The following is a 26941-nucleotide window of genomic DNA, read 5'->3' as shown; positions in this document are numbered from 1 at the left end:
AACAACAGACATTGACAAATTTGGAAGATCCGAATGCAACGTATACACCGTACAGATGCTTGACCGAGACTGCCGGTCGTCGGGCGTATGCTCTTACTTGAGCTGTCCTGCTAGAAGAAGATAGAACTATGCCGACGGAGAGAGATATAGGCGGCCGTTATTAGCGAGAAAGAAGAAGGTATAACGTTAGGTGCGAGTAGGAGAAACGGATGAGATGGATGATGAAACACGAGGCGCGGATTGACGTATGACATCGACCGTACATGCTACGTACATATGTCCAAATTGTATAAATACTTAAAATGTATACTTATCTAGAAGTTATTAGTTACGTCAGACAAATTGCAAGTTTTGTGATTAGCTTAGAATTACGTAAATACTGAAATTCCAATATTTTATTGTAAACATCATATGGATATTACGTATTAATAGAGAAAAGACAAAACATTTTATACCGTTATTTATTGGTCGAGTGTAAGTTAATTTCATTTCATGAAAGAAATTATTATTAAGTATTATGAAGTATATGTGATATATACGTTTAATTCTAATATTCGTCTTTTATCCAAAATTTGATTAGTAGTCATTTAATACGAATTTACAGTTTTATACGACTAAATTGCATGTAAATTGCATAGTAAAGTTTGCAAATTTAAATAAAATTTATCTTTTGGAAGAAAATATATTTTCCTTCGCATGATAAATGCAAGTTTAATTTCTTTTTAAAGATGTCGCTACTGCTATAAGATAGATCTTAAATATTACCAATAACAAAAAATCCCTATGATTCTTGTAGCATCCAATTTCCAAATCAGCTGGTGCTTCCGAACTCCGATTGTTGACGGACGTTTGAATTTTTACCTTTTCGAACGAAAGACTGAAATTTTGATTTTATTACTTAGATAAAGTGAAAAATTTTAATCGAACGCACAATTTCTACGTAAGGTAATACGATTATTCCTAAAATTTTATTTACTTTGGTATGTAATTAAATATATTTGTACCCTCTTAAAACGTGGCCTATATATGTTGCACGCTTTATGAAGTTTTCAGAGTAAATCATGCATACAGATACTCCTCCCTCTTCTCCAGACGTGGCTAATCAAGTAGATGACGAAGATATGATATACATAGGAGATGTAGAAGAAGTGATAGATGCGTACGATACGGAAGACATTGAAGAAGAGGATGCGATGGAGGAGGATCCTTTGGAACAAGGAGATGCAATTTGTGTTTTTAGTGGTCACAAAACAGGTAAAGAACGTTTCTGTTGTTACGATCAAATTTATGCGTATTGACGATAGATTGTGATTTTATATGAAAATATTAGGTTCTGTCTTTTGCGGTTCTTTGAATAAAAATGGGACGCTGGCAACTACAGGTGGAGAAGAGGATAAGGCTTACGTTTGGGATACGTCGTCAGGAGAAATCATTCTGGACTGTACAGGTCACAAAGATAGTATTATCTTTTCAGCATTTAATCACGATGAATCGTATTTGGCCACTGGAGATATGAGTGGAATGATACAAGTTTGGAAATTAGCTGATAAAACTAAAGTTTGGGATTACAATATGGGAGATGCCACTGTTAGTTTATTCTCCGTAATTAAATATTATAACATTATGGATTTCAGTAAACTGAAATATTATTTTCTTTATCACAGTGGATGATGTGGCACACAGTTGCAAATATTTTATTAGCAGGATCTGTTGATGGGGAAATATATATGTGGAAAATACCTGATGGAGATTGTAAAGTTTTCCAGGGATATGGTTGTCGGGCAGAGACTGGTTCGATATTTCCAGATGGTATTCGTGTCTTTGTATTTCTCATTTTTCAATTAAAGCCATAACTGAACTAAATGTAATATTTTAGGCAAGCGTATAGCAGTAGGTTATGAAGATGGAGTTATTAGAATACTAGATCTAAAAACAAGTTCGGTGTTGTCATCTATATCTTCTGCATTAGGTCATTCTTCTACTATAACTACCATTGATTGTCATTGGGATAACAATTTAATACTTTCTGCAGCTGTAGATGGTAAAACTATAATCAGCATGTCAAATACAGGGAAGGTAATATATCCAAAAGATTCCTTATCGAACAGTTGAAGATAATATTGTTTTAAAACCTCAGATAGTTTCCATCCTGCAAAATCTTAATAATGGTGAGCACAATAATGTTACGAATAATGATCAAAACGCTGTAAGTAGTGAAGGAAACAGAGATAGCAATTGGGTAGAAACAGCAGCTTTTTGTAAGGATCCTGCGTTTCAAGTTGCTGCAACTGGTACAGTTAATGGAGAAATCTTCATCTGGGATATCTCGAAACAGGTACTGCTATTTTCCCCATTTGACTGTAACTTTACCATTTCAAGTCAATAACTTTGTATTATTACACTTAGATGCTTAGACAAAAGATATTCCAAGAAAGTGGTATATCTAAACTTCTATGGAAGGGAAATACGACTCTATTATTTTCGGCGGGACTAGATGGTATGCTGAGGTGTTTTGACGGAAAAGATGGTCGACGTTTACGTTCATTCATTGGACACGTGGCAGATATTCTTGACTTATATATATCTGAGTAAGTTGAAAGAACTATAGGTATTTATTTTTTTTTTTTTTTTTTATGTCAACCCTTTAATAAAAATATACATAACAATAACAACCTTTTAGAAATGGAGAAAAAGCACTGACTACATCTGATGATTCTACAGCTAAAATTTTTGATATTTCATCTTTATCTTAACAAAATTTATTAGATAGAGAACAATTATAAATCTTTGTTATTATCTAAGAATATATGTACATTTTATGAAAGTTGTTTATATATCGTGCTTAGTTTCCTTTTTTAATTAAAAATAAAGTTTATTTATTTTTATTTGACAGCCTGTGGTACTTTATCCTTATACCAATTGCAATCTAAAGTATATTTCCTATTTTCCCAAAAAATATGAGTTGGACCATTTTCTTCTCCTTCTTCAAAGTTAAATAATGGGCTAAGTTCAATTGCAATTTGAGACCTCACTAGACCAATTCCTCCTGCCTTTTCAGGTGCAGGATGGTATATTCTTCCTGATTGAATGTCCATATATATTTTGTCTGGTTGAAATGGAACCTATAATGAATTTATTACTAAATATTGAAGACTAAATGCATAGTTATTTAATTAGTAATAAAATTAAATATACCATTAATAATTCTTCGGCATGAGCATAACCAAAGCAGTCTTCGGTTTTCTTTGTCGCACTATTATACATTTTAAGAACTTTTGTGAAAACTATTGGCAAATCATCGCATCTTATAAAATTTCTCTCTGGACCACAAAGAGAAACATAAGGAAAATGTTCTACATATCTACCTGTGTCATTCTTTTTTAAGCGCTTGAAAAAAAAGGCTAAAAACTTTTTATCTAAAATAATATGGCTGCCATGAGATATAAATCAACATAAATAATAAATTATTCCATTGCTCATGCACACCTTTAAAACATGATGTGAAGTTTCTTATACGTGTATCATCCAGGAATAACTATAGCAAATAAAATACAAATTTAATATTTAAGAGAAAGAACTTTAATACGATTATTCCTAAACTTCTACACTTCTGAACATAAATTTAATTAAAAATCAAATTGTACCATGCCTTGATGGTCGATGTAATAAAAATATTCACGAACTCGAGGTTCTGGCGATTGTCCTTGCACATACTTTACGCAATACCTTTTAGATGTCTGGGAGTAAATTGACTTAATTTTAATTGCGAACACTCGTGAACGATCGAATGCAAATATTTTATTCAATATATACATAATTCCAAAATTACAACCTCACTTTTAAATATTTACAGTACACTATGAGTTTTAATTGCGTCACGTACAACGTATCATGTATAATTCATGTTATCATGCGGTATACAATGTAATTAATTACAAACGATACAACTTTTCTTTTATTTAAATAATTAGCTCTTCTTCTCACTCTGACACTTGCCGAGGTTAGGATTCAATTGACCGGAGAACTGGTGACATCTGGTGCGATCGATTGGAACGTAGTCTCGATAGAAACAGAACTTCGATATTTTTCAACGTCACGTTAGTTCGCGCTACCCACGGACAGGCAGATTCAAGAAATGAGATACGACGAAGAGGTGGAACGAACGGTTTGTGAAAACGGTCAGAAGTTTCAAGGAAAGGATTGCCTTCAGGACCAGAACGCGGCGAGATGCTGCCGCCCCGTTGAATAATCGTTCCTGCACTGAATAATAACACTAAGTAAAAATGTTACCTACGAATTCGAGCAAAAAAAAATTGTGCATCTGCAAGCTGAAATCTCAAATTGTTGTCGTTGCCAAATAAGTCGTGCACAACGCAATCCTGTGGTCCCGGAATATGGCTTCGTCCACGAAGAGGTCATGGAAACTCCGTAAGTGACTGTCTCATTCGCAGTTGTATATTCTTTATTTAATACATCAGTCGGTTCGGTGTGCATCTAACGGATTCCGTTCTGGCGCTCTTTCTTCCCTGAGATAAGTAAACAATTCGTGTTTACAAATCTTTCGTTAAGATCCAATAATTAACTGTTCGCTGCATCTTCCTATTATGGTCATAACCTTTTTCAAACCGAAAATATACTGTCTTTATGATGTCATTGGTAGCTGACATCTTGTTCAAGTCATTTTGAAAGAATGATCTGTTTCTCCTTGTACAGAGGATTTTGTTGCCCATTCGTCCAATGTCAATTGCTTGGCACTAGGTCACAAATCTGGACGCGTTTTGGTCACTGGTGGTGATGATAAAAAAGTGAATCTATGGGCAGTTGGAAAGCAGAATTGTATTATGGTACAGTTTTATTTTTTACTTGCAAAAATGGTTCATTAAAAGGAATATTTCAGCTGAGATACTATAGTTCAATTTTATAATGTTTGATTTATTATTTGTATAATCCTGACTTGTTGGTTTACAGAGCCTGAGTGGTCATACCACTCCAATAGAATGCGTAAGATTTGGACAGACAGAAGATTTAGTATGCGCTGGCTCACAAACGGGAGCATTAAAAATTTGGGACCTAGAACATGCTAAATTAGCCCGTACATTAACTGGGCACAAAGCAGGCATACGTTGTATGGACTTCCATCCTTATGGAGAATTATTAGCATCAGGAAGTTTAGACACTGCTATTAAACTTTGGGATATCCGAAGGAAAGGTTGTATCTTCACTTATAAAGGACACAATAGGATGGTAAATAGTTTAAAATTTAGTCCTGATGGTCAGTGGATTGCTAGCGCAGGAGAAGAAGGAATGGTTAAGGTAAATGTTATACAAATCCTATTTTGAAATAGTGTCAATTAATATAAGTAATCAATGTCTTCTTTTTGAATCAGTTATGGGATTTAAGGGCTGGTAGACAGTTAAGAGAGTTTTCTGAACACAGAGGTCCAGCAACAACAGTGGAATTTCATCCTCATGAATTCTTACTAGCCAGTGGAAGTGCAGACAGAACAGTTCACTTTTGGGATTTGGAATCTTTTCAACTTGTATCTTCTACAGACCAAAGTCATTCCTCTGCAATCAGGTATTTACCAACTCTGTAGAATATTTATTGCTATTAAAGGTTTCCACTAATTTATAAATATTTTTTCTTTTGGATAGATGCCTCTACTTCAGTCAGGGTGGAGAATGTCTTTTTGCTGGTTGCCATGATGTATTAAAAGTTTACGGTTGGGAACCAGGTAGAACATTAGATTCAGTCCCAACTGGCTGGGGAAAGGTACAGGATATAGCCATCGCTCAAAATCAACTGGTAAGATAGTTGTTAACTGATTTCCTGTATACATAATAATTTACGAATTAAGAACTGTGTTTATTGGTTATTTAGATCGGTGCAAGTTTTCACACCGCAAACATTGTTTTGTACGTGTGTGACTTAAAGAAAATTGCTCCATTAGGGGGAGTATCAACATCCGGTTCTCCATTTAGTCATGGGAATTCTCTAAGGAAAAGTTTCTCCAGGGAAAGGCCACCTGGATTAAAAAAACACACGTAAGTTTAATAAATAAGTGTCATGTATTTTGTTATTTTTTTATACCTAATGTTTTGCTTATAGATTAGACGTACGGACCATAGAAGAAGCAGACAAGTCTGGAACTGATCCTGAAGATGAAGCAACATATGCGGATATTCCTAATGTCACTGAATATCATGACATATTTCAACCTAACAGGTCATGTAAGTACAATATAAAATTGTAACCATTACTCATTCTTTGTTGCAAGATCTGTGTCTCACAACATATTCAATTTCTCTTTTTGTTCTAACTCTTAATTACTCACCTACAATCACGAATCTGAAAATATAAACGCATTTAAAATTTGAATGTTCTGCTGTATGGTTTGTGAATGAGCATGCTATGCACGATGTGTTTCAGTGTCTCGCACTCCACCTCCAGAACCTGAGGCTTTCCCGGAGCCTCAAGACGTAGGTGAGTTCTCTCTTAAAGCAAACTCTTCTTACCTATTTTCTTTTCTTACTCCAATATTGCATGAATGCCAGTGTACAAATACTTGTACGGTTTACATAAAGAGTTCAACTTTACATCGTTTCGCTTGCTTTCTTTTTACAGATCCTACACAGCCACAAATACTACAAAATCTTTCTACCTCAATGTCAAATTTAAATACGGTGGATACAGAAGAAGTTCCACCTATCTCATCACCGTCATCTCCGCCTCCACCCGCACCAACGTTATCGTTAACAAAACCTGTACCAGTTCGTGTTCAACCGATTAAATCGTCGCCGCCAGTTCAAAGAAATGCAATTACGAGTACTAGCCAAATAAAAGCAAACCTTCAAGCAAATAACGGTCTTGGTAGAACATCAAAAAATCTCGCGTCTATACCACCTCTAAGACAAAACATTACACCTCTTCCCGGGAAAAAAAGCGGTCCTACCAATGATATAGGAACACTTCCACAACCTTTGGGCCCGCAAAGGTCAAACTCTACGCTGACGCCACGTGTAGCACCAATGGCTGCTGTCCTTCCAGTAATGGATGATGGAAAACTAAAGAACAGAGCACCTAGCCCGGATTCTCCTAAGCATTACTTGAAAAGACAGAGTAGTTGCAGAGATGGAGAACAGGGTTACGAAAGCGATTATCCGGTACAGTAAGTATAGATACTTGAAGCGTAGATATTAGCATATTATACAACAGTGACAATTATCGGAAACGCGTTTAACGTTCTTACAGAATTAATAATATAAGGCACAGCCCCTCCGACCCTGCGTTAAACAGGCCAAATTCTGCGCAATCTAGGTCTACTTCGCTGAACAGAAACTTTGCTACCTCAACGTCGCTGTCCGCGCGCAACGCTTCCACAACCACGACATTCGTTATAAAGAAAGCAAATAAAGCTCAAGTGCCCCCGAATCCTAAGTTAGAGGTCCGTGCGTCTCAAATAAGGCCCAACATCGAGAACACGGAGAAAGGCGAATTTGTCCCCATAAGCGCCGATAAACCTTACGGCTTGGACGTTGAAACTTTTCTACCAGTGAGTTTTTACTATTTTGTCGATAAATAAAACAGTGTTTTAAACATTAAAATTTATAAAATGACATTGTCTTTTTTTCTTATATATAGAATCATTTTGCAACTTCAACTGGTTTGGGTTTCTCGCAAATGGGAGTTCTAAATGAAATGTCAGAAGCCGAAGTACTCAACAGCATGATGCGTGGTCATGAATCGATGATGGCAGTACTCACAAGTCGTCATCGTTCTTTACAAATCATTTACTCTTTGTGGCACAATAAAGATCTTAAGGTAATTGATCAACTTCCATTATCGTACGTAAAATAGTAGCTAAGACAAGATTGTAAATTTCCAGGCTGCGGTGGAATCTGCTGTGGCAATGAACGATCTTTCAGTTATTGTGGATCTATTGGGGATACTGACATTAAAACCGTAAGTAATATGATTTCATGAACAATAGAAGAACATTATTGACTTCTAAGTTCTTATAACTTGTTCTTTATTTTCTTCAACTTTTTATTTACAGGACTATGTGGAACTTGGATCTCTGTAACTCTCTACTTGGTCCAATTGGTGATCTACTACAAAGTAAATATGAAATGTGAGTAAAAACCTTTCTTTAACACTTCTTTATTTCTTGTTTCACAACTTTTATTTTATTTTACGTCCCTTTTTAAATGTCCTCTAATTACAACTTACGAAAAAATCACTTACTTTTCATATTTCACACTTTTATAAATACTATTGAGATTTAAAAAACCTTTAAATTCTTAAAGAGATCATTTCTCATCCCATTATTATTTTTCCTTCTCTTTTTTTCTATATCGATTAAAAGTTTGAAACACGTGCCTATTCGCGCGTATCCTCTAACGTTACTTCAATTTCTATCGTGAAACACAACACGGTTGGTGAATTAGAGAAAATCGAGACACCCCTGTGTGGGCTGAGTTCTCGAATAGCGGATGAGAGGGTAAACAGGGTACTTCGAGTGGGGTCGCGTGCACTTCACGTAGCACGGCTGCCTGTATGGGAATGGCTAATTCAACGAACAGGGAAATACGAGGCGAGAAGAAGGGTTCACGAAAATTAGCCGAAACAATGGAAGATAGTGGCAGATGCAAATTCGAGCTTCGAATCCTCGGCTGTCGCGGGTATTATTGTTGAATCTTAAAGCTCGAAGGGCCACGCATATGTTGACGCACTCCATGGACAGTTACGGACAGTAAGTCCTTTTCTTTCTTGGCACTGACAGCCGATCATGAATATTAATGATGGCGTAGGAAGTTGGATATGGCTGTGACGCATTCTTGAAAAGCATACTTTTGTTCGTAAACGTTATTGATATTGGTGTTTATTCAAAGTATGAAAAAATTATCATTCCAAATATTAACGCGATAATAATTAGATCGTAAATTATTTTTTGACAACAGCTTTAGATAAGAAACGGAATAATGGCAATAGCTCGTTCGATCGATGCTCGAAACAATGTAATTAACCGGTGCTCGGTTACAAGCTGTTGCTATTGCGCTGTCGTGACGAGAAACGAGCATTTCCTTTCACGTGTGCATTGGTTATCCATTTCTTCCTGCCCATTCTTCCTCTAATTACGCACACAATGCGCATTATAAATTGTACACGCCTATTAACGTCGAGTGGATTGCGCGCCACATATATCTCGTTGCTCCGTCTTAATCGTCCTTTAAAAGAAAGAAAGTATGAATTTCATTGGGCAATGAATGGAATCATATTTCGAATCATATTCTAATTTCAGATTTGTAGAATCGTTTTGCAGTTGGTTTCTGCAAATTTGATCAGAGTAAATCCTTTTAGTTAAATAGATTTACATAATCACAGAAACTTTCCTATGTTAATTGAACGAGAAACCAATATCAATTCTATAATCCAGCGATCTAATAATATCACATCCGTTTAGAATGCGAGTTTACCAGTCCGGAAAATTGCCATTCCGTTCCTTTTGCCTCCTTATTTGTCATTGCTATTATTAGAAAGAAAAAAAGCAACAGAAAAATGATTATGTTAATCTCTTATGTTTTCTATCATATTCTTTTAGTTAATATAATATCTCTTAAATCTTAGTTAAAATCTATTTTATCACTGATGAAATATTTTGACCAGAATGGATTAAAAATGATTAATCGTGAATTACCATTTTCATTTTAAATCTTAGTTAAGATATTGATTAAGATAAAGATTACCTTATCTGTGATTATACAAATCTTTTAAATCTTACAATTGGTTAAAGCCTTGCATTCTATCACCAATGTTACGTCCCAATTCGAATTAATTGGAAGTTAACATTGACGTAATATTCTAATCAGAATGAACTAGAAATTACCATTTCATTTTAAACCTCAATTAGGATCTAAAAATTTATCGATTGCCATATTTATCATTGAATATAAAAATGTTTGAATCTTAATTTACGTCTTACATATTCTCACACGTTACATTCTAATCAAAACTAATTAGAATTCACTAATCGTACATTAGCATTTTTAATTTCAAATTTCAATTAGGATATAAAAATTTACCGAGCACGAATTAGTATTTGGAAAGTCATTAAAACAAAAGAACGTTACATGCAGGTAGATATTTTGTTAACACGCAAGTACAAGTTTCTCGTTTCTTCTGCTTTTTGCCGAGCGTTTATGGTTGTTGACCATATGTATGTTCAGAAAATAGCAGCCGATACCGTAAAAGTGAATTCAGACTAATTTGTTGGTCGCTCAGCAGCTGCCATTCGCAATTACTCGACGCAATAATTGAGTTCGTGTGTCTTCGTACCCATTTTTCTCTATCTATTACCGTTTTCTGCCTTTGTTTCGCTCTATGATCAGCTTGAAACGAAAAGAAACTAATTATCAAGTCGTACACTTTCATTGATCGTGAAACTTATGAGAAAACTGTGACTTTTAGGAATATAAAATAGCTCTAATGAAGATTTTACGGGCGATAAATATATATCGCGAAACGAGACAATTAAGATCAATCTAGTTTAGTAACGTGTGTTTCTTTCATCGTTTAATCGTGTCAGATAATCTTTCCTTCTCAGAGTTTTCTTAAAGCCTGACACGGTAATAAAATTAGTCTTGTGCATAAACGATCTAGTTCTGAAAGAAGTGTGAAAAAATATATTTGCCAGTATATGTATTAAGATTATTGTATTGTATACAGATTAATGGTAAAGACAAATAAACTCTCTTAAAACAGATATCATTTGTTGAAAATTGAACTTTGAATCTCGAAAGCCAAACTTGCCACGAATTCGCATTGATTATGGTACTTTCGAGTTATGGTTCGACAACTATCGAAAGGAAATTGCCAGCTAAATATACACATCTCGGTGTCGTAATGCAGCTCAGTTTGCATATAACTACTCGGCATTTTCACGGTTCGTTCGTCACGGGCTTTCGTCCTGGTCAAAGGTGGTAGGTTCGTGAGAAAAAAAAGAGCACGTCGAGAAATGTTTGATCCGACGTCACGTGCCACACGCTAAAGGGACCGCCACACCATCATCGATACTTTCCCCGCCCCCTTCTGAATCTTTTATAAATACGGAAGATATTTTTAAAAAGAAATATTCTTCTTACAGAGATGACAATTTAATAATCAAAGCTATCAATCTAGGAAAAGAAGATTTTCACAAATTAAAATTTGGAAAATTTTTCGTACGTAGGTGAAGTTAAACGTTAATAGAGGAATTTGTATACACGTGCTCGCGAAGGTTTGGAAATTTGGAACAAAATTCTCTATATAGATTTATGAGGATCGAAATCGTATTGGTGAGAAATAATTTTGTATATGATTTTGATAATTGAGAAGATTTTTATGGGAAAAGTGTACTTTCCCGTGGGCGATCGTGATACAGAATGTTCGTAGAAGGTAGAGAGATGAACGTTGGACGTTATATGGAACATTTATGAGGCGGTGCGCGGATTCGTCTCGCTGATTCGAACGGGAGCTCGCGCAAACCCTTTATCGCCGGTCGAAAGCGAGCGTGTCGAATCGCGGGGCCAAGCCTTTCGTGCCTTTCGTTATTTATTGGCATCGTTATGGGGTAATAACACGTTTTGGAACAAACTAGCCGTGACAAGCACCGGTGGGTGCCAGGATCGAGGCTTTCTCATCCTTTGCTCTTTTGTGAATCTGGCATACTTTTCGAAATCAGCGTCGTAGAATATCGAGTAATGATTAATTACTGATTTATACAATTTTCTCTTATTTTGATGTCGAAAGTAAAAGAATTAAAGAATCTCTTTATTACTGTTTCAGGTACATAACAGTGGGATGTTCGGGGTTGAGATTAATTCTACGAAATTTCGCATCGGTGATCAAGTCGAACGTGGAAGCTCCGCTTCACACGATCGGCGTGGACGTTTCGCGAGAAGAACGGTGAGTATATTTTATCTTTTAAATTCCAACAAAATCCGATTATTTTTTTCCTCGCCTTCTAACTACCCCCTCCCCCCCGCCCCATCTGATTATAAAGAAATAGTATTGCTACTATAAACTATATAAGTGAAAAAGAATTTGTTTTATATGCGCAGATACCACAAGTGCCTCTCCTGTTACGAGAAGCTCTCGACGATCAGAGGTGTTCTATTGAAGAAACAAACGACACCAGGTAAATTGGGTGCCTTGTTCCGCGAGATGATCGTATTAATACGAAGTCTCGAGTGACCACGGCTGAGGCATTTGGTGAACTCGACCGCCAAACTCGTCGTTACCTGACAAAAAATCGAGAAAGCTCGAGTAAAGAGAAGCAGATGTACATTGACCACGATGGGGAATCATCAGCGCGCTTTCGAGCTGCTTTATTCAGGAAAGCTTGGCGGATCGGCTCGTCGAGAATCGCTTCTTCCTTCTCTCTTCGGCTCCTTTCGAGTCCTAGCTTCCGATCGGCGGCACGTTCCAAGGGAAACAAACGAGTACCGTGGAACACCTGCGAGATTGACGACCCGATGATGTCAAAATAATGCTGTGAAAGAAGAAAAAGAGATTTTCTTCCCTCTTTCTTTTCTCTTTTTTTTTTTTTTTTTTTTTTAATTAAACGATGGAAACAATCGACGAAGAGACTTAGAGTCAATGTTATATTGATTGAATGCTGGCGATGAACTCGATGCACGTTATCGAGACTATACAACGTTTTCTGGCCCTATGTGCACAAGAGTAGTCAGCCTGTTTTAAAGAGAAACGGGTATACTTTGAACAGTGAAGTCTGAACGAGAAAAATTTCCACTATCGCGAATTGCTGTATTAATTCGTTGGTCAGAATTTTAGAAGTTTCTCGGAGTAGAGATCGATGCTTGGAATATAAAGATGTTAAACCGATGATTATTGTAAAATATTATATTATACAGGATGTGGTAGGACGTGCTGTACAGCGAGGCAGGGTGTGATTTTAGATGTGAAAATTTGTTGCGAGTGAAGAATACAATTTTTTCGCTTAACGCTAGAACTACCAAATTGACGGATTACGGATTTATTATAAAATACAATTTGGCTACTAAAATGTACAACTGCTCTTGGTAAAATTAATGTTAGCTTTTATCGAGTTTTAGTATTAAAACCTTGTTTTATGAGAAAGTCGACACTGAAATTCTATAAAGTACTCGTGCAATTGATTATATTCGGATTTGGTATTTATACTAATAAGCGATATTATGATAAATATTGTTTTACATACACATTATTGAACGATGAAAGTAACGTTCTTTTCGACACTTTCCGAATCAGAAAGCTGTCTTGATTTTGTACTACACTGTTTGTATGATCGGGTAAAATCCAATGATCGTTATAAGACAAGTTATAACAAAGTTATATTCACAGTTGTTATAAGAAACCACTGTGATTGTTTCGGAACAACAACGGAAACAGGCTGCAAGTAAACAAAACAGATTGACTGAAAGTGAAATACAATCCATACCAGATGATTTATAGATAAGAAAATAAGCGGAAAAATAGTGAAGTGTATACGTACTCAATAAATTTATAAATTGAATTTTCTCAAAAAACGGGGTTTCAAATGAAAAAATTCTATTCTTTATTTTCGGTTCATCTTTACATGTAAGATCACTCTCTGCCATTTTATACTACATGCTGTACTCTGTATGATATATTGCACTACATATGCATGTATATAAAATTTGATGCACGCGTTGCTTCGCGGACAATACGAATAAGAATAAATCGGCGTCGCGGAGATGAAATTTTTCTCGATGTAATTTCTCACGCGTCCGAGAGAAAATGCGACACTGCGGTATTATTGACGGCCTTCTTGCCAGTCTTGTGTTGATTTATACAAGCGAGTAACCCCAACTGAATTTATAAAATATACAGATACGCGTGAGAAGAGAAAGACGAAGATGCTTAACGACAAGTGAGTTAATTAAGAAATATAAAATAGGTAGTAACACTTTTTTTCTAGAAGTAACAGAAAGAGATAAAATAACAAATTGTATTTTTGCAAGAGCCATTTGCGTCCGTTCATTAATAAAAAAAAAAAAAAAAAAAAAGGAAAAAAAAGAAGATACTCTAATTGTAGGTATGTCTTGAAATCCCTGATATGTCGCACGAATATACAAACGAGAGAAAAAAATGTGTCGAAGCTCCTCGTGAGTGAAAGAAGCGCAAAGAGGAAAACTAAAATGATTCCTTCGAAGTTTGATCATTCGATGACGACACGAAAACAGAGTGAAGTGCGATTTAAGGATAATTATTCGAAAAGGAGACGAGAATATTTTACTTTATCTTTTTCTTTATTATTAGGTTGTAACGTATGTTTGTCTCGTTTCCTCTATTTGCAAATAAAGATGAAACTAGAATGGATTTATGTTACAACCCAATATATTTTTCTGTTTACTATATTCTTCGCTCTTACATATATTATTTTCAGAATTTTACAAGAGGTTTTGAAGTGAGCATAAATTGAAACAAATTGGAAGTTTCAAAAAGAAGGACGAAAAAGTTAAATATGTAGTTACGGAAGAAACACGAAGGTCTCGTTGAACAAACGAATCCAAAGATCGTTTTGAATTTTCTTTGTTCGAGTGCGGGACGAATCGATCGTTCCACGCGCGCAACGTTTCTTTCACTGTCCCCCAGGTTCGATTCTCGTCTCTTTTTCAGTGGTCCCTGTGATGCCAGCTTAACTTGTTCCCTTTATCCGTCTTACTCTTCGTCCGTTCACCAGCGAGTTATCTCAAGTTTCTAAAGACCGCATTACGAGAAATTTCATAGCAGAAGATAAATTAAAATCGTTCGATATGGTTCAAATTGGTTGAAATGAAAATTGTGTGGATGAAACGAAAGGAAAATGTGAAAGATAAACGGAAAGATAAAATGAAATTCTTTCGAAATGAAACGAACTAAGATATTTTATATTATCGCAATCGGAGATTGCAAAAGGTGAAATCACTCGTATCATAGCTTTTACAAACTGCATACAATAATATTTCATAGAAATCATTATTGAATATTTGGAAGGAGAATGTTTTTTCAGAGATTTTGGATTTCATTTTTTTTGCACGTCGTAGAGGTACCGCAAACCTTTCGACATCTTGTTCCAGTGACAATTTTTGGGATCAGAGAAGCAATCGGTCGACGAATGTAGCAAAAGAAAAAAAAAAAGACTACGTAGCGTTATTTTTTAAAATTTAACGAGAGAAAACGTATTTTATCTGGAGGGACGAGCGTTTTGCGTTTAATTTAAGAATCCCTCCTCGTAGATGTATTTAAGCAAGAGAAAGAGAAAACTAATGTCGAGAGGTATTTGTTTTAATCATTGTATTTTTCGATTATTTAATAATCAGTATTTTTTTATCAATGAAACTTTTGAGCGATCCCATCGGGGACCGAATGGTACACCCCGATCATCTTTGTGCGTTCAAAGTTGTCATATACTTTTTTCAACACCAAAACGGTAATTACTACGTTACGAGAAAGTTGGAAGAATTGATTCGGATATGTAACACTTTATAGGAAATGTACGATATCTTTCATCTTCATACGAATTTTATCAATAATCTGTTTTTATACCATGTGATCAAGTAAATTACCTTTATTGCTGAAACATCGATATTTTTTGTGATCCTGTTGCATATCAGTCTTTGTACACTTTTACACTAACTTTATAAACTTTCGATTTTGAAAGATGACTTTGATCGAAGATTCAAAGCTTCTTAATTTTATTTTTATTTATACGATTCTTACAGAAGAGTAAAAGAATCTTTTGGGAAAAAATAGAGAAAAAAAGGAATTGAACATGGTTTTTAACTATTGTTTATACTTCTTCGATCCCGTAGAATTCTCGATGGAACAGAGGTGGCAAGGGAACGAATTGGAGCGCTCAAAACTGAATCTTTGATACGCAATCTAACGCCGTTCTAACTAAGCGACAAAATGAGAGAAGAGAAACAAAGAATAAGAGTGAATCCAGAGAAAATAAAAGAAAAAAAGCACGAGGAGACTAACTCGTCGTCAGTTCCGTCCAACCGTATTTTTGTAAGGGAGAGAAAGTGCGAGAGCCACGAGAGGGAGTGTGAGTGTGCGTATTATTCCTTCGGTCATCAACTTCCGGATGCGCCATTAACACGTTGGCTATGATTGTTACAACATTTTTACGTATTTTTCCAAGGTTTTCCAATTAATCGCCGCACGTGAATTTACTTGGGATTCAAACATCTAGAACCTCTTCCATCGAAATTTATTGTTAATCCTTTGTGATCTAAGTTGATAAGACGCTTTTCAATAATCACAAAGTTTTTTTGAAGAAGCTTAAGCTTCCATACGAAGATAAGCTACAATATTTAATTCGGTAAAAAGATATAAAAATGGATAAAAAATATCTATATAATAAAATCTTAATTCCGATTTGAGATAACATTGAAAAGTGTTAATTATTCTAATAAATTTCGCTCGATCGACATTAATCCATCTATTATAAGGAATGTGAGCTGTCCAATGAAGCGAGGAAGATAGTATTTCATAGCCAAGGTGTTAACAAGTCGAACAAAGAGTTGACGAAGCGCATCCTCATGCACGAGGAAACAATCGGGTTTCCTCTTGTTCGACCACAATGTACATACATACATATATACGTAAATCGCCTTCGTTGTTTAAGCCTTTGCACTTCTAACGAACAAATACTACGAGCTGTCTACGCTCAATTAATTGTAACTCGACACACCGAACAGATATCGTAGTAGAGCTTACGATTGTAATTTAGGATTAATCGAACGTAAAAGTATTTAGATTATAACTTACAAGTGATTCCGATCCTCCGCGCGTTATGAACACACATGCTCATAGCTCGTAGAGATCGTTTTATTATAAGCATTTTCTTATTTTATCTTCTTGTTTTTGTTTTGTATATCATTTTCATCGTGCCAGTTTAATCGTATATAGAAAGACACTGTTTTCCTTTCCTTTTATTTTTTAATTACGAAGATTATTGCTATGTTTATTATAGATATTATGTGGAAGACGATCAAAGAAGAATTAAAATTCTTTTTTCGTTTTATTTTTTGTTTCGTATCGTTAAGGGACGTTTCGTCTTGCGAAATGATTTTTATCGACTAATAATTACGATAATAAATTACGATCACGATACTGTAATCGTACGAATGATATACATAATGCAATTAATTACAAAATAAATACGTCGATGAGGACGTATGGTTATAGGACGAAGATTAATATCATACGAAGCTATTAATCGTCTGCTAGAACGTTCTAGTTTTGTACGTTAATGTAAATAACAATAACGATATTTTCTATATATACTAATTGTACTATTTCCTCGTACTATTTGCGATCGCACCAGTGCAAAGGATTAAAGGCCTGTGAAGAACGCGCAGGGACGATGCGTTTAATTATATTGTTTCATCTGTTCGGTTTTTCGTATGTCTCGAGAGAACTTGTACGAGACGGTACTACGTTTAAATGAAATTTCAAAATTTTGCTATATTCGAGTTCTCGTTGGACTGACATCTTTTTTAAAGATTAATAATGATATAATAATAGTAATAACATATTATGATAATTAATAATTAATAGAAACCTAGATAATTAGATTATGTAATTTCCAATAGGCCTGGATCATTCGCATCTGGACTAATAAATTTACTTTACTATTAAGCCTAATTAATGTTAATGTAGTGTAAGCAATGAATTGGTATAATTTTAGAGTAGTACCGTCGTTTTTTCTTTAATGTAATTTTACTTTTAACGCGTGATTGTAATTCCCTCTGTGAAAATAGAAAATAACGGTGAATCCAATTTTATCAAAAAAAAAAAAAAATATATATATATATATATATAAAGTGTTCCACGAAACTGATAAACTTTGTCAGCATATTTACAGAGCCATTCTAAACGAAAAATGTTATGTAAATAATGATGTATGTAGGATTATTTCAATCTGTTAGCTATATAAGCTTCAAGATTTTAAATGTCTTGGCGTTTTTTATACGATAATGAGAAAATGAGAAAACGAGAAAGTGGCTCAAATAATCTTATGTAAGGATGCATGAAGTCATACAATTTCAAATAAATAATTAATAAAAAAGTTAAGTAGCTTCGATACATCTGATCGTTATTTGTGCTTTATATCAATACATTTCCCATATCTAGAAAACGAAGATGAAACGACACATTTTTTACTTGGAATAACATTCTGGACATGCTGACAAAATTTACGATCTGCTCGCGGAATACCCTGTATATTCACTATTTATAGAGTGCTGAAATCAAGACACACAGAGGGAAATGATTTTGTAAGATTCTTCAGAGTGAACTCAATCGATTTTTGTAACTCAACGAGCTTGTCTGTTTGGCTGTCTTTAACATTTATCAATTTTGTCGTTCCCATGCGACGTTCCTCGTTTAACGCGTAAAACTAATCGATCTTAGCGTTTAAGGATCGGCCACGGAACAAACTGAACGTCCGCGTATGGACAGCTGAGAACAAATAATAACTCTACTGAAAATTTAAAAGACTTACACTTATTACTTCCTTTCCATTTAATAGAAAATATATCAGGACAATAATTCTACTGAAACGAAAAATTTCGAAATCCTTTTCGTATAATAGAAAATTATCATAAATTGATCATATTGTATATGTGATAATATGTGAATAACACAGAACGTACAAAGAGTTTATCCGAGAATTATCCGAGTCGCTTGGGGAGCATTTACACGGTGCGAAACTAAAAAAAATCGAATCTTTGTTGTACGATCGATTAAATCCTCCACAAAACTCATCCATCACCTTCCATCTAATTTTTTTAGACGACAAAAGAGACACGAGACTCCAGGCGATAAAAAAAGAGGGAAGTATCATCGCTGATCAAGATTCTTGCATGGAAAAGTCGGTACGACGATCGAGATACCGTGAAACGAAGTGCAAATATTCGTAATCCGTGAAATATCACGGCAGTTCTAAAACGAGCTACGCGTGCCGGCTGTTTGCATCTAGATTATGTATTCATGGGATTATAAGAGCACGGAGAGGGGTAACCGTGTCCTACAACCCTTCATCGATCAGAGAAATCATATCAACGAAAACTACCACCGAAACGGACTATCATTATATCGAAAATGCACGTGAAACAATTTTCTTTTTACCTCGGGTGAAAATAAATCGAGATCGTATAATTTGTATAACGATAAAGTAAGGAAGACTTTCGAGTGATACAATAAGAGTCGAAATAAGTGGATTCATTCGACGGGAATTTACTTAATTGAATATTATATAATTAAAATCTCGTTCGACCAGATAGAGTTCGTATAGTCAGATTTCTGCTACAATACGAGCTGATACTTCCTAAGATTTTTCTGAAATGTTCGATCATTTATTAAATGAAGACATTAATGAAGATAAAAATTAATGGAAAATATTTCAAAAATATATTGATGATATTATTTATAATTAAACGGTTGAGTAAAATTTTGGTGCTTCTTCTTGAAACTCATGCAAGGATATCGCAACGGCGAGTCAGGTGCACTGTCGGGATCCGACGACGAAAACAAGAATTCTCGAATGTGAAAGGAAAGCCGGCCGTTCTTGTTGTGACGGAGATAAGTTAAGCTCTCTTCTTGTCGCCACCTCGAGCGTCGAAAATGCTGTTTTCTCACAAAACGCCGACAACAATGCCACCAAGGACGACGTGGACGACGTGAACGACAGACTAGTCCCCCGTAAGCGGATTATCCCTAACCGTAGAAAGCGATACTCAAATACACCTACGCTCTGGAATTAATGATTCGTATACACACCAGCATTCACGTCTTTTATTGTCATCGATCTTCAGAGCTATTCTTCTCGTTTTCTTCTCTTTTTTTTTTTCGACTCTCCTCTCGTCATCGTATACTCTGTAGTGCGTAATCACTATCTGCTGGAGATCTTCTTCATGGAGAGGAAGCTCATTCAACTCTCTATCTTTTTTTTTCTCTCCTTAGTTTCCTTTGTGAACGCTGTACACGATGTAGAGTATGCCGATAGTAAAGGTTCATAGTTAGTGAAATTTTCTCAGGAATTGGAAGAACAAGACGCAGCGGTGTTACGTACCGTTGATATAGAAATAATTATAATATTAATTTATTAAGAATCAAACGACGAAATATTTACGTATTCGCGAATACTCTACCGCTAAGAAACACGAACTTTTCGTAGAACATAATTCACATATATCGTTCTATTCCAAAGTCACACGTCCTTCAACTGCCGTGTTCTTGCATTAGTCGTTTTTCAATTCTCTTGGAAAAAGCTTTCTGGCCATGTATCGTATAAATAATTTCACTCTCTGAAACAACAAAAAAGAACAAGCAGAAAGTAGGGGAACACTACGTACAAGCAAAAGTAAGTACAGTACTGTATACAAATGTTTTACGCCTTATACCGTTACACCTTGAAAATGTGTTTGTAAATTTCTATAACTCGATTCGACGAAATAACAAAATAGAAACGAGCAGAGAGATTCTAGTAGAAATGATGAACACATTGATATGGATTAATATCTACAATCTTCCTGTTTTAAATGAATATAATAAAGAAAACTCATGGAAACTATTCAAAATGACCTATCGAAATGCTGTAGAAGAAATGAAGAACGTGTAATAGCTTAGGTAATAATTTATAAATTCCTTGATCTATAATTATCCTATAATTTTTTATCCTAGAGATTTCAAATAAAAAAGATCCAAAAGAACGGGAGGCCAGAAACAGGACGAAATATTCTTCGAACGAACTACGACCCAGGGGAAAAAAGCAAAACGATGAAGGGACCATTGTACCGTTCCTGTCTTTTGCAATTTAGACACACGATACGCGTGTTCGCACATACACACAGATATACATGTTAAATTATAGAGGCCCGAATACTATAGAAATCATTGGCTCGTAAATATATTTGTGCCAGGGGTTGGATGGTGGCCATCCGGCGATGGGATTGGCTAATTACGATGCAGAGGGGTAAAACTGACGTCACTGGGCGTGCACAAGCTACGATTGGCCATAGGTAAGGGATGGAAACAGCCACGAGGGGTAAGTTCCCCTCTTTCCTCTTAGTTGCGTATACGTGAAATCTACGGGGTGTACGTGAAATTTTCAGCAAGAGGGGACGGTTCGAGAAAGGGAGGATGTACTCAGAATGAAAAAGGGGACAAAGGAAAGGAGAGGAAAGGCGGTACTTTCGCATAGTTAATCGATAGCATCTCTTTTTCGAGCTATTGTCTAGGCTCTTACCCTGTCACCAACAGAAACTGAAACCGTATCCGAATTCTCTGTATGTTGCATGGCTTTTTTGAGGGATCTACTTACGTCAAGCTTTAATATAACGAGGAACGTTTAGGAGAAAGTTTTACGAAAAGATGTACATATGTAGATTGTTCAGTACCATCTGTAGCAGCTTACAGAATATGCACACACTTATTGTTCTTATATTTAGAGAAACGGAAAAAGGATGATTGAAGATTCTTTTCTCTAGATTCTATATCTTTGCTTCATACGATTTAAATAACAATGGCGTTATTACATATTTCACTGGATACGAGAAACGATTGCAGTTCTGGGTAGACGTCAGTCAGGTTCTCGAAGGAATGTATGAAAAGGATGAAATAGGAAATGGCTAAAGTGGAGTCCTAAAGTGTTGGCCAGGAGTCACGATAATTCAAGGAGGTCACGCACACGCCAGATGGATCCCGTGTTCTCCGTTACTCTATATGCGTGCACGACGCGTGGATTTCGTTGGACCTCTGCACGATATTTGCAGCTGGCAGGCGTACGTAAGAAACGAGCTAGCACGTGCTCCTTTCCACGAGTATATATATATGTACATGTCAGTGAAGACTTCTAGAATCCACGAATTTAGTCTCAAAGCTGGGAGAAATTCGATTCTTGCGAGGAGAGAGATAGAGAAGCATTCTTTGTGTATAAAAAATACTCTATAAAATGCTAATATTAACGCCTACACTCTCGAATTCTTTTAGTAAGTTATTAATTAACCAAACGATAAATGTATGTAATAGCAGTAGTAGTAGTTTATTTTTCTTGCCTTCTGACATTGAAAAAGGGCGTTTGTGAATAAAATCTTCCTTAAAAAAAACGAAAAAACAGAAGCAAAAAATAACGCTAACTCTACAAAACAAAAGGCGAATACATTAACTTACTTTCAAAGACTTAAATAACCTTGCTTGCTTAAAAAAAAATATAAAATAAAAGGAAATTTCTTATTATTAACTTAGGAACTTTGACTTTCCTTCTCCTTCTCCTTTTCTCTCCACCTTTCCTGTACGCTTGTTGTTTCGTGTTTCGTTATATCCTTCATTCTGATCATTCCCTTGCATTCCCTCGTTATATGCTCCATCGTTTCTTCCCTTTTTCCGCATAGTCTATAGAAATTTTTCCAGTATTTGTTCGCTCTTTCTTCATTTTCGTATTTAAATCTCGCGATCATTGCCCGATTTATTTTCCTGTATTTCTTTAATTTAAATACTTTTCTCACTCTGTCTTTTTCTCTAATTTTCCTATATTTCTCGTTATATTTTCCCGCCACGATTTTTTCACACTGTCCCTGCCTTTCTTCATTTCTATCTGTGCCAAATCATCCACGAGCATCCTTTCCTTTGTCTCTTTTGTAGTTAGGTTTTGCCAATGTATTCCTCGTTCTAGCTCTCTCGCATTTTGATATTTTCTCCTCTGGTTTCGAATCGACCTTCCATAATTATTTTGTTCCCTTCCGTCGTTTTCGTTCGCTCTTCGTATCTTACTGTTCTCCCGTATGCTCCAATCCTTATTTTATTCGTGGTATATATTCTTATACATATATCCGCATCATATACGCAAGGGTATTAAACTCCAAATCTAACGTCCATTTTACATATCTGGTTTGTAAACCAGATTTTTCATTGAACTAGCCTTCAGTTTTTGAAACTCTTCCCAGTCCGTTGATTCCGCGATGTAGAGCGTTATACTCTTCACCAGACTTTGGAAGATCTTTATTCTTCTTCCAAAGTTTGTTTCTGAATCTTCTCTATCCTAGTCCCCACGTCTGTTTCGTTGCTATCATCGTCTTCGTACGATGTACCCTGTATTCAACCCTGTATTCTTCTGTAGATGAAATCCAAGGTATTCGAAGTCAGCTTCAAACGAACAACTTGTTGACGAAATTTGAAGTTCACCTCCTCCACCTTCTCATCCCGCCATCTCCACTCTTCTTCCTTACTTGGGCCTTTTCCTTTCTAAAACATTAGCACTTTGGATTTAATATGTACATACAATAATAATAATTAATAAGAAACAGTTTTTTTCGCAAAATAAAAAGGACTCGGTCCTGAAACTGAACACAAAGTATTAACGATATTTATTTGTAATAAAATATTATATTAATATTTTATAACAAAATATGATTCATCTTAAACATTCTATATTCCGCTATTTAGAAAGACAAAGAAACAGTGCAGCGTCGTTTCAGTGGTAAAATTGGAATAGTTATCGGCCGCATTCGCGAGTCGACCGATTGCGTTGAAATAATGTTCCATGACACCGCAAATTCGCTCCAGCGATCCAACAAGCTGTCCAGCATCCGCAAAAGGCGAACCGTTATCGTCTGGCCACCGCGTATCGTCGACAGCATTGTCAACCGATGCGCGTGGTCGGCGATCAACGTGACGAGACCTTGCGTGTACCTCTTAGATATAGGATTACGGTATCGATATCGAATTATACGCCGTCTTGAATCGATACCGGTGGAAAAAAAACTCACCCGACTTCTCTCCATTTTGAGATGGTGGAGAGAACGGAAGACGGAGGATCCTTCTTCGTTTGCCCCGGTCGATTCTAGACCTTAACTCTGCTGCAGTCCTAGAATTTTTATGCCCGAATCACACTCACGTCTTAATGAAAAGAAAGATGTTTAATGTCTTAACAAAATCTTCAACGGAAGAACAGGAGGGACAAAAAGTTCTTTTCTTCCTTTAAATTTAAGAAATTTAGGGAAAGAGAGAAAAAGCGAATTTTCTTTGGTTTAATTACGACAGTGTTCGTTAATATGATCAATTACAAAATAGGAAGTCCATAAATTAACAAATTACTGTATCTAAGAGATCCCAAGAAATTCTATTCAACTCGTGTTGCACGATTAATCGAGGAATAAATTATTGGATTTGTTCTAAAAATACTACAAGTTAGCAAATATCTTCTTCTAATCGTATCGTTTCAATTCTATCAATATTGCAATGTGCAAATACAAGAATTCAATGAAAGTAGAAAAGAAAAGAAATAATATGAATTGGTAAGTTTCTTTTATGCGGTTTGACGCTGATGCTCTGTTGCCATTTTCTCGTCGTTGTATTCCGTTGTTGCTCGTCGATGCACGATCACCATGACCAGCGTCCTTCTCCATTCACGAAGACAAAGTAACCATGTAATCGAGCTTCTCCGAGGAAGCTCCTTCCGATCCACTATCTTTTTTTTTTTTCCACTTTTGACCCTTCGTCGTTGCTTTCGTTTCTTTTTCCGCCGTATACTCCGTTTCGTTCCATCGATAATCACTTGAAAACGAACAAATTGGATGAAAGCTGGGACGAGGGATTGAAATTTTATGTTACATAAAATTAAAAATTTTATGCTAGTCATTTTAACTGATCTGATAGTTGTAGCGTCAAAGATTCTCAATAGTAAAAGTTGTAAATTACGATGGAGGGCTAACTGTGAGGATAATTGTGAGTAGTTTGTCTCGCTGAAGTAGCAAAGGGGATGTTGGAAGGGAAAATTGTACCACTTGAGAAATCGTGACTGCCGAGGCGGCTCGTCGCGTCAAAATAGACATCTGCGTTCTCGATCCTTCGAGGACCTCTTCAGACCTCTTTGAAAACCTCCGTGGAGAGGTCCTGAAGGGTCAGATTGCGCAAACAGGGTCTCGACAAACAGACACGAGAACTATTTTCTATTTCCGGCTGGAGCACGCGTGCAAAGTCAAACAAATGATCGATGAATTGACCGCTCCTCTTTCAACTTTTTCCCCTTAAACTTGGAAAATAGTTAAATATTTATCCACGTTTCAAACACGGCTTTCCATAATCTCTGTGTGCTTTTACACCTTACTGCTAGTATGTTTATATAATTCACGTCACTCGTTGTCTATTCTAACGTAAAACGTTATCACATTGTCGTATGATATCCTAATTTGACTAATTTTATATAATACACTTCAGCAAACAAAGATTGTGTGTATTAATGAAAACAGATACTAATAGCCTACAGATTTAAAGTGAAATAAAATTCTCCATCGAATTATCCTAATTTCGATATCCTAATTTGACTAATTTTATATAATACACTTCAGCAAACAAAGATTGTGTGTATTAATGAAAACAGATACTAATAGCCTACAGATTTAAAGTGAAATAAAATTCTCCATCGAATTATCCTAATTTCGATATCCTAATTTGACTAATTTTATATAATACACTTCAGCAAACAAAGATTGTGTGTATTAATGAAAACAGATACTAGTAGCCTACAGATTTAAAGTGAAATAAAATTCTCCATCGAATTATCCTAATTTCGATATCCTAATTTGACTAATTTTATATAATACACTTCAGCAAACAAAGATTGTGTGTATTAATGAAAACAGATACTAATAGCCTACAGATTTAAAGTGAAATAAAATTCTCCATCGAATTATCCTAATTTCGATATTCTAATTTGACTAATTTTATATAATACACTTCAGCAAACAAAGATTGTGTGTATTAATGAAAACAGATACTAGTAGCCTACAGATTTAAAGTGAAATAAAATTCTCCATCGAATTTCTTTTCTACTAAATTTTTTCAGTAACAATTCATGGATCGGAAACAATTATCTATGGCTAAAATAGATTTAATGATTTCTCGACTGGAACTAGAAGAAGAAAAGAACCAATGGAACGAATTGAAAGGGAAAAAGTATCCGAAGAAGGCACTACCCTCCGCAGTACCATTTAAACGGTTTAACGTGGGTGTAATTGAAAGGCGCGTAACGGCTGATTACGAGTTCCGGAAGGGGCCTATTCATCCGTGCGACACAAAAGTACGACAAAGACAATGCTGGCTGTCGGCACAAACACGGCATCGCCTTGATTAAAATGAGAATTAGGGAAATAAAGCTGCCTGTCCTAATTGCGCCTAGCAGCTTATCGCATGACCTTATGTCGACACGACGAGTTGGCCCTCCAGATTGCCAGCTAACTTTATGAACCCTGACATCCTTTTACGTCGGTCAAAGACGCCTGTGAAACTGATTTTTCTCTGTACTGATTTGTACAGTTGTGTGAAAAGTTTTTCGATTTTCAATGAAATACTACTTACATTTTTCTTTATTTTAAGCTATTTTCTATATTCACGAAAAAGTTCAACAATTACGTCAGTAGCACAGATTAAATATCTAAATCGAATGTATTAAACAATCGAACAATGTTGTAACAACTTAAGATAAGATTTTCAGCCTAGAATGTTAATGACTTATTTGAAACTAGTAAATATAATCTTGACGTTTTTAGCGAAATATTATATTTTCTGCACTAAATCTAGAAGTCAAATATTTAAGAATTCAAAGAAAATCATTCTACACTTTGCTACGGTCACTACTTTCCCCCATAGTCTGTATTATGGGAAATCCGAGTTCGTCTTTGAAATCCAGATAAAAGGGTAACACGTTGTCCGATGACGACGATCTTTTTATGAACCCGCCCCCGTGCCGGAACGAATGGCAGACGATTAAATCCTCGACTACACGAGTCATTCTGCTTTACTGAAAAACGAACACATTCAATGAAACATGACTTTTAACCTGAACAAGGTTAAATCCATCTGAAACATCTCCTTTCCTTTTTCCAAATACAC

The 26941-nt window shown here is 35.6% G+C and overlaps 3 protein-coding genes and 1 long non-coding RNA gene across 10 annotated transcripts; 2 read left to right on the top strand and 2 right to left on the bottom strand.

Moving 5' to 3' along the window:
• Positions 1–109: 109 nt before the first annotated feature.
• On the top strand, positions 110–2892 carry LOC139996247 (angio-associated migratory cell protein). 4 transcript variants are annotated; one of them, XM_072020491.1, is made up of 9 exons: positions 110–245; positions 797–945; positions 1047–1254; positions 1331–1587; positions 1665–1809; positions 1877–2076; positions 2138–2335; positions 2407–2588; positions 2681–2892. In XM_072020491.1, the coding sequence occupies exons 3-9, from the start codon at positions 1062–1064 to the stop codon at positions 2751–2753; spliced, it is 1248 nt and encodes a 415-aa protein (XP_071876592.1). In that variant the 5' UTR covers positions 110–245; positions 797–945; positions 1047–1061; the 3' UTR covers positions 2754–2892. The 4 variants fall into 4 exon arrangements, with proteins under 4 accessions (XP_071876592.1, XP_071876591.1, XP_071876593.1 ...); XM_072020490.1 differs by lacking the exon at positions 110–245 and adding an exon at positions 379–474; XM_072020492.1 differs by lacking the exon at positions 110–245 and adding an exon at positions 380–474 and having other exon boundaries at positions 1093–1254.
• Positions 2755–3965, bottom strand: LOC139996249 (UPF0598 protein CG30010). The gene is made up of 4 exons (XM_072020496.1): positions 3645–3965; positions 3487–3535; positions 3196–3416; positions 2755–3122 (listed from the first exon to the last, which is right to left on the bottom strand). The coding sequence occupies exons 1-4, from the start codon at positions 3813–3815 to the stop codon at positions 2883–2885; spliced, it is 681 nt and encodes a 226-aa protein (XP_071876597.1). The 5' UTR covers positions 3816–3965; the 3' UTR covers positions 2755–2882.
• Positions 3966–4129: 164 nt separating this feature from the next.
• Positions 4130–18547, top strand: Kat80 (katanin p80). 4 transcript variants are annotated; one of them, XM_072020488.1, is made up of 15 exons: positions 4130–4428; positions 4714–4844; positions 4969–5313; positions 5388–5578; positions 5656–5806; positions 5882–6045; positions 6110–6231; positions 6431–6484; positions 6626–7169; positions 7319–7553; positions 7643–7822; positions 7887–7963; positions 8058–8132; positions 11825–11944; positions 12100–18547. In XM_072020488.1, the coding sequence occupies exons 1-15, from the start codon at positions 4395–4397 to the stop codon at positions 12230–12232; spliced, it is 2556 nt and encodes an 851-aa protein (XP_071876589.1). In that variant the 5' UTR covers positions 4130–4394; the 3' UTR covers positions 12233–18547. The 4 variants fall into 4 exon arrangements, with proteins under 4 accessions (XP_071876589.1, XP_071876586.1, XP_071876587.1 ...); XM_072020485.1 differs by having other exon boundaries at positions 4131–4428; positions 7253–7553; XM_072020486.1 differs by lacking the exon at positions 6431–6484 and having other exon boundaries at positions 4131–4428; positions 7253–7553.
• LOC139996250 (uncharacterized) lies at positions 8867–9510 on the bottom strand. Its single transcript, XR_011802178.1, has 2 exons — positions 9384–9510; positions 8867–9228 (listed from the first exon to the last, which is right to left on the bottom strand). It is a non-coding gene; the product is annotated as an uncharacterized lncRNA (long non-coding RNA).
• Positions 18548–26941: the final 8394 nt, after the last annotated feature.

The sequence above is a fragment of the Bombus fervidus genome, chromosome 17 (genome assembly GCF_041682495.2).
Source record: "Bombus fervidus isolate BK054 chromosome 17, iyBomFerv1, whole genome shotgun sequence".
In the NCBI taxonomy this organism is placed as follows: Eukaryota; Metazoa; Arthropoda; class Insecta; order Hymenoptera; family Apidae; genus Bombus; species Bombus fervidus.
This window is presented reverse-complemented; position numbering and strand designations above follow the sequence as displayed.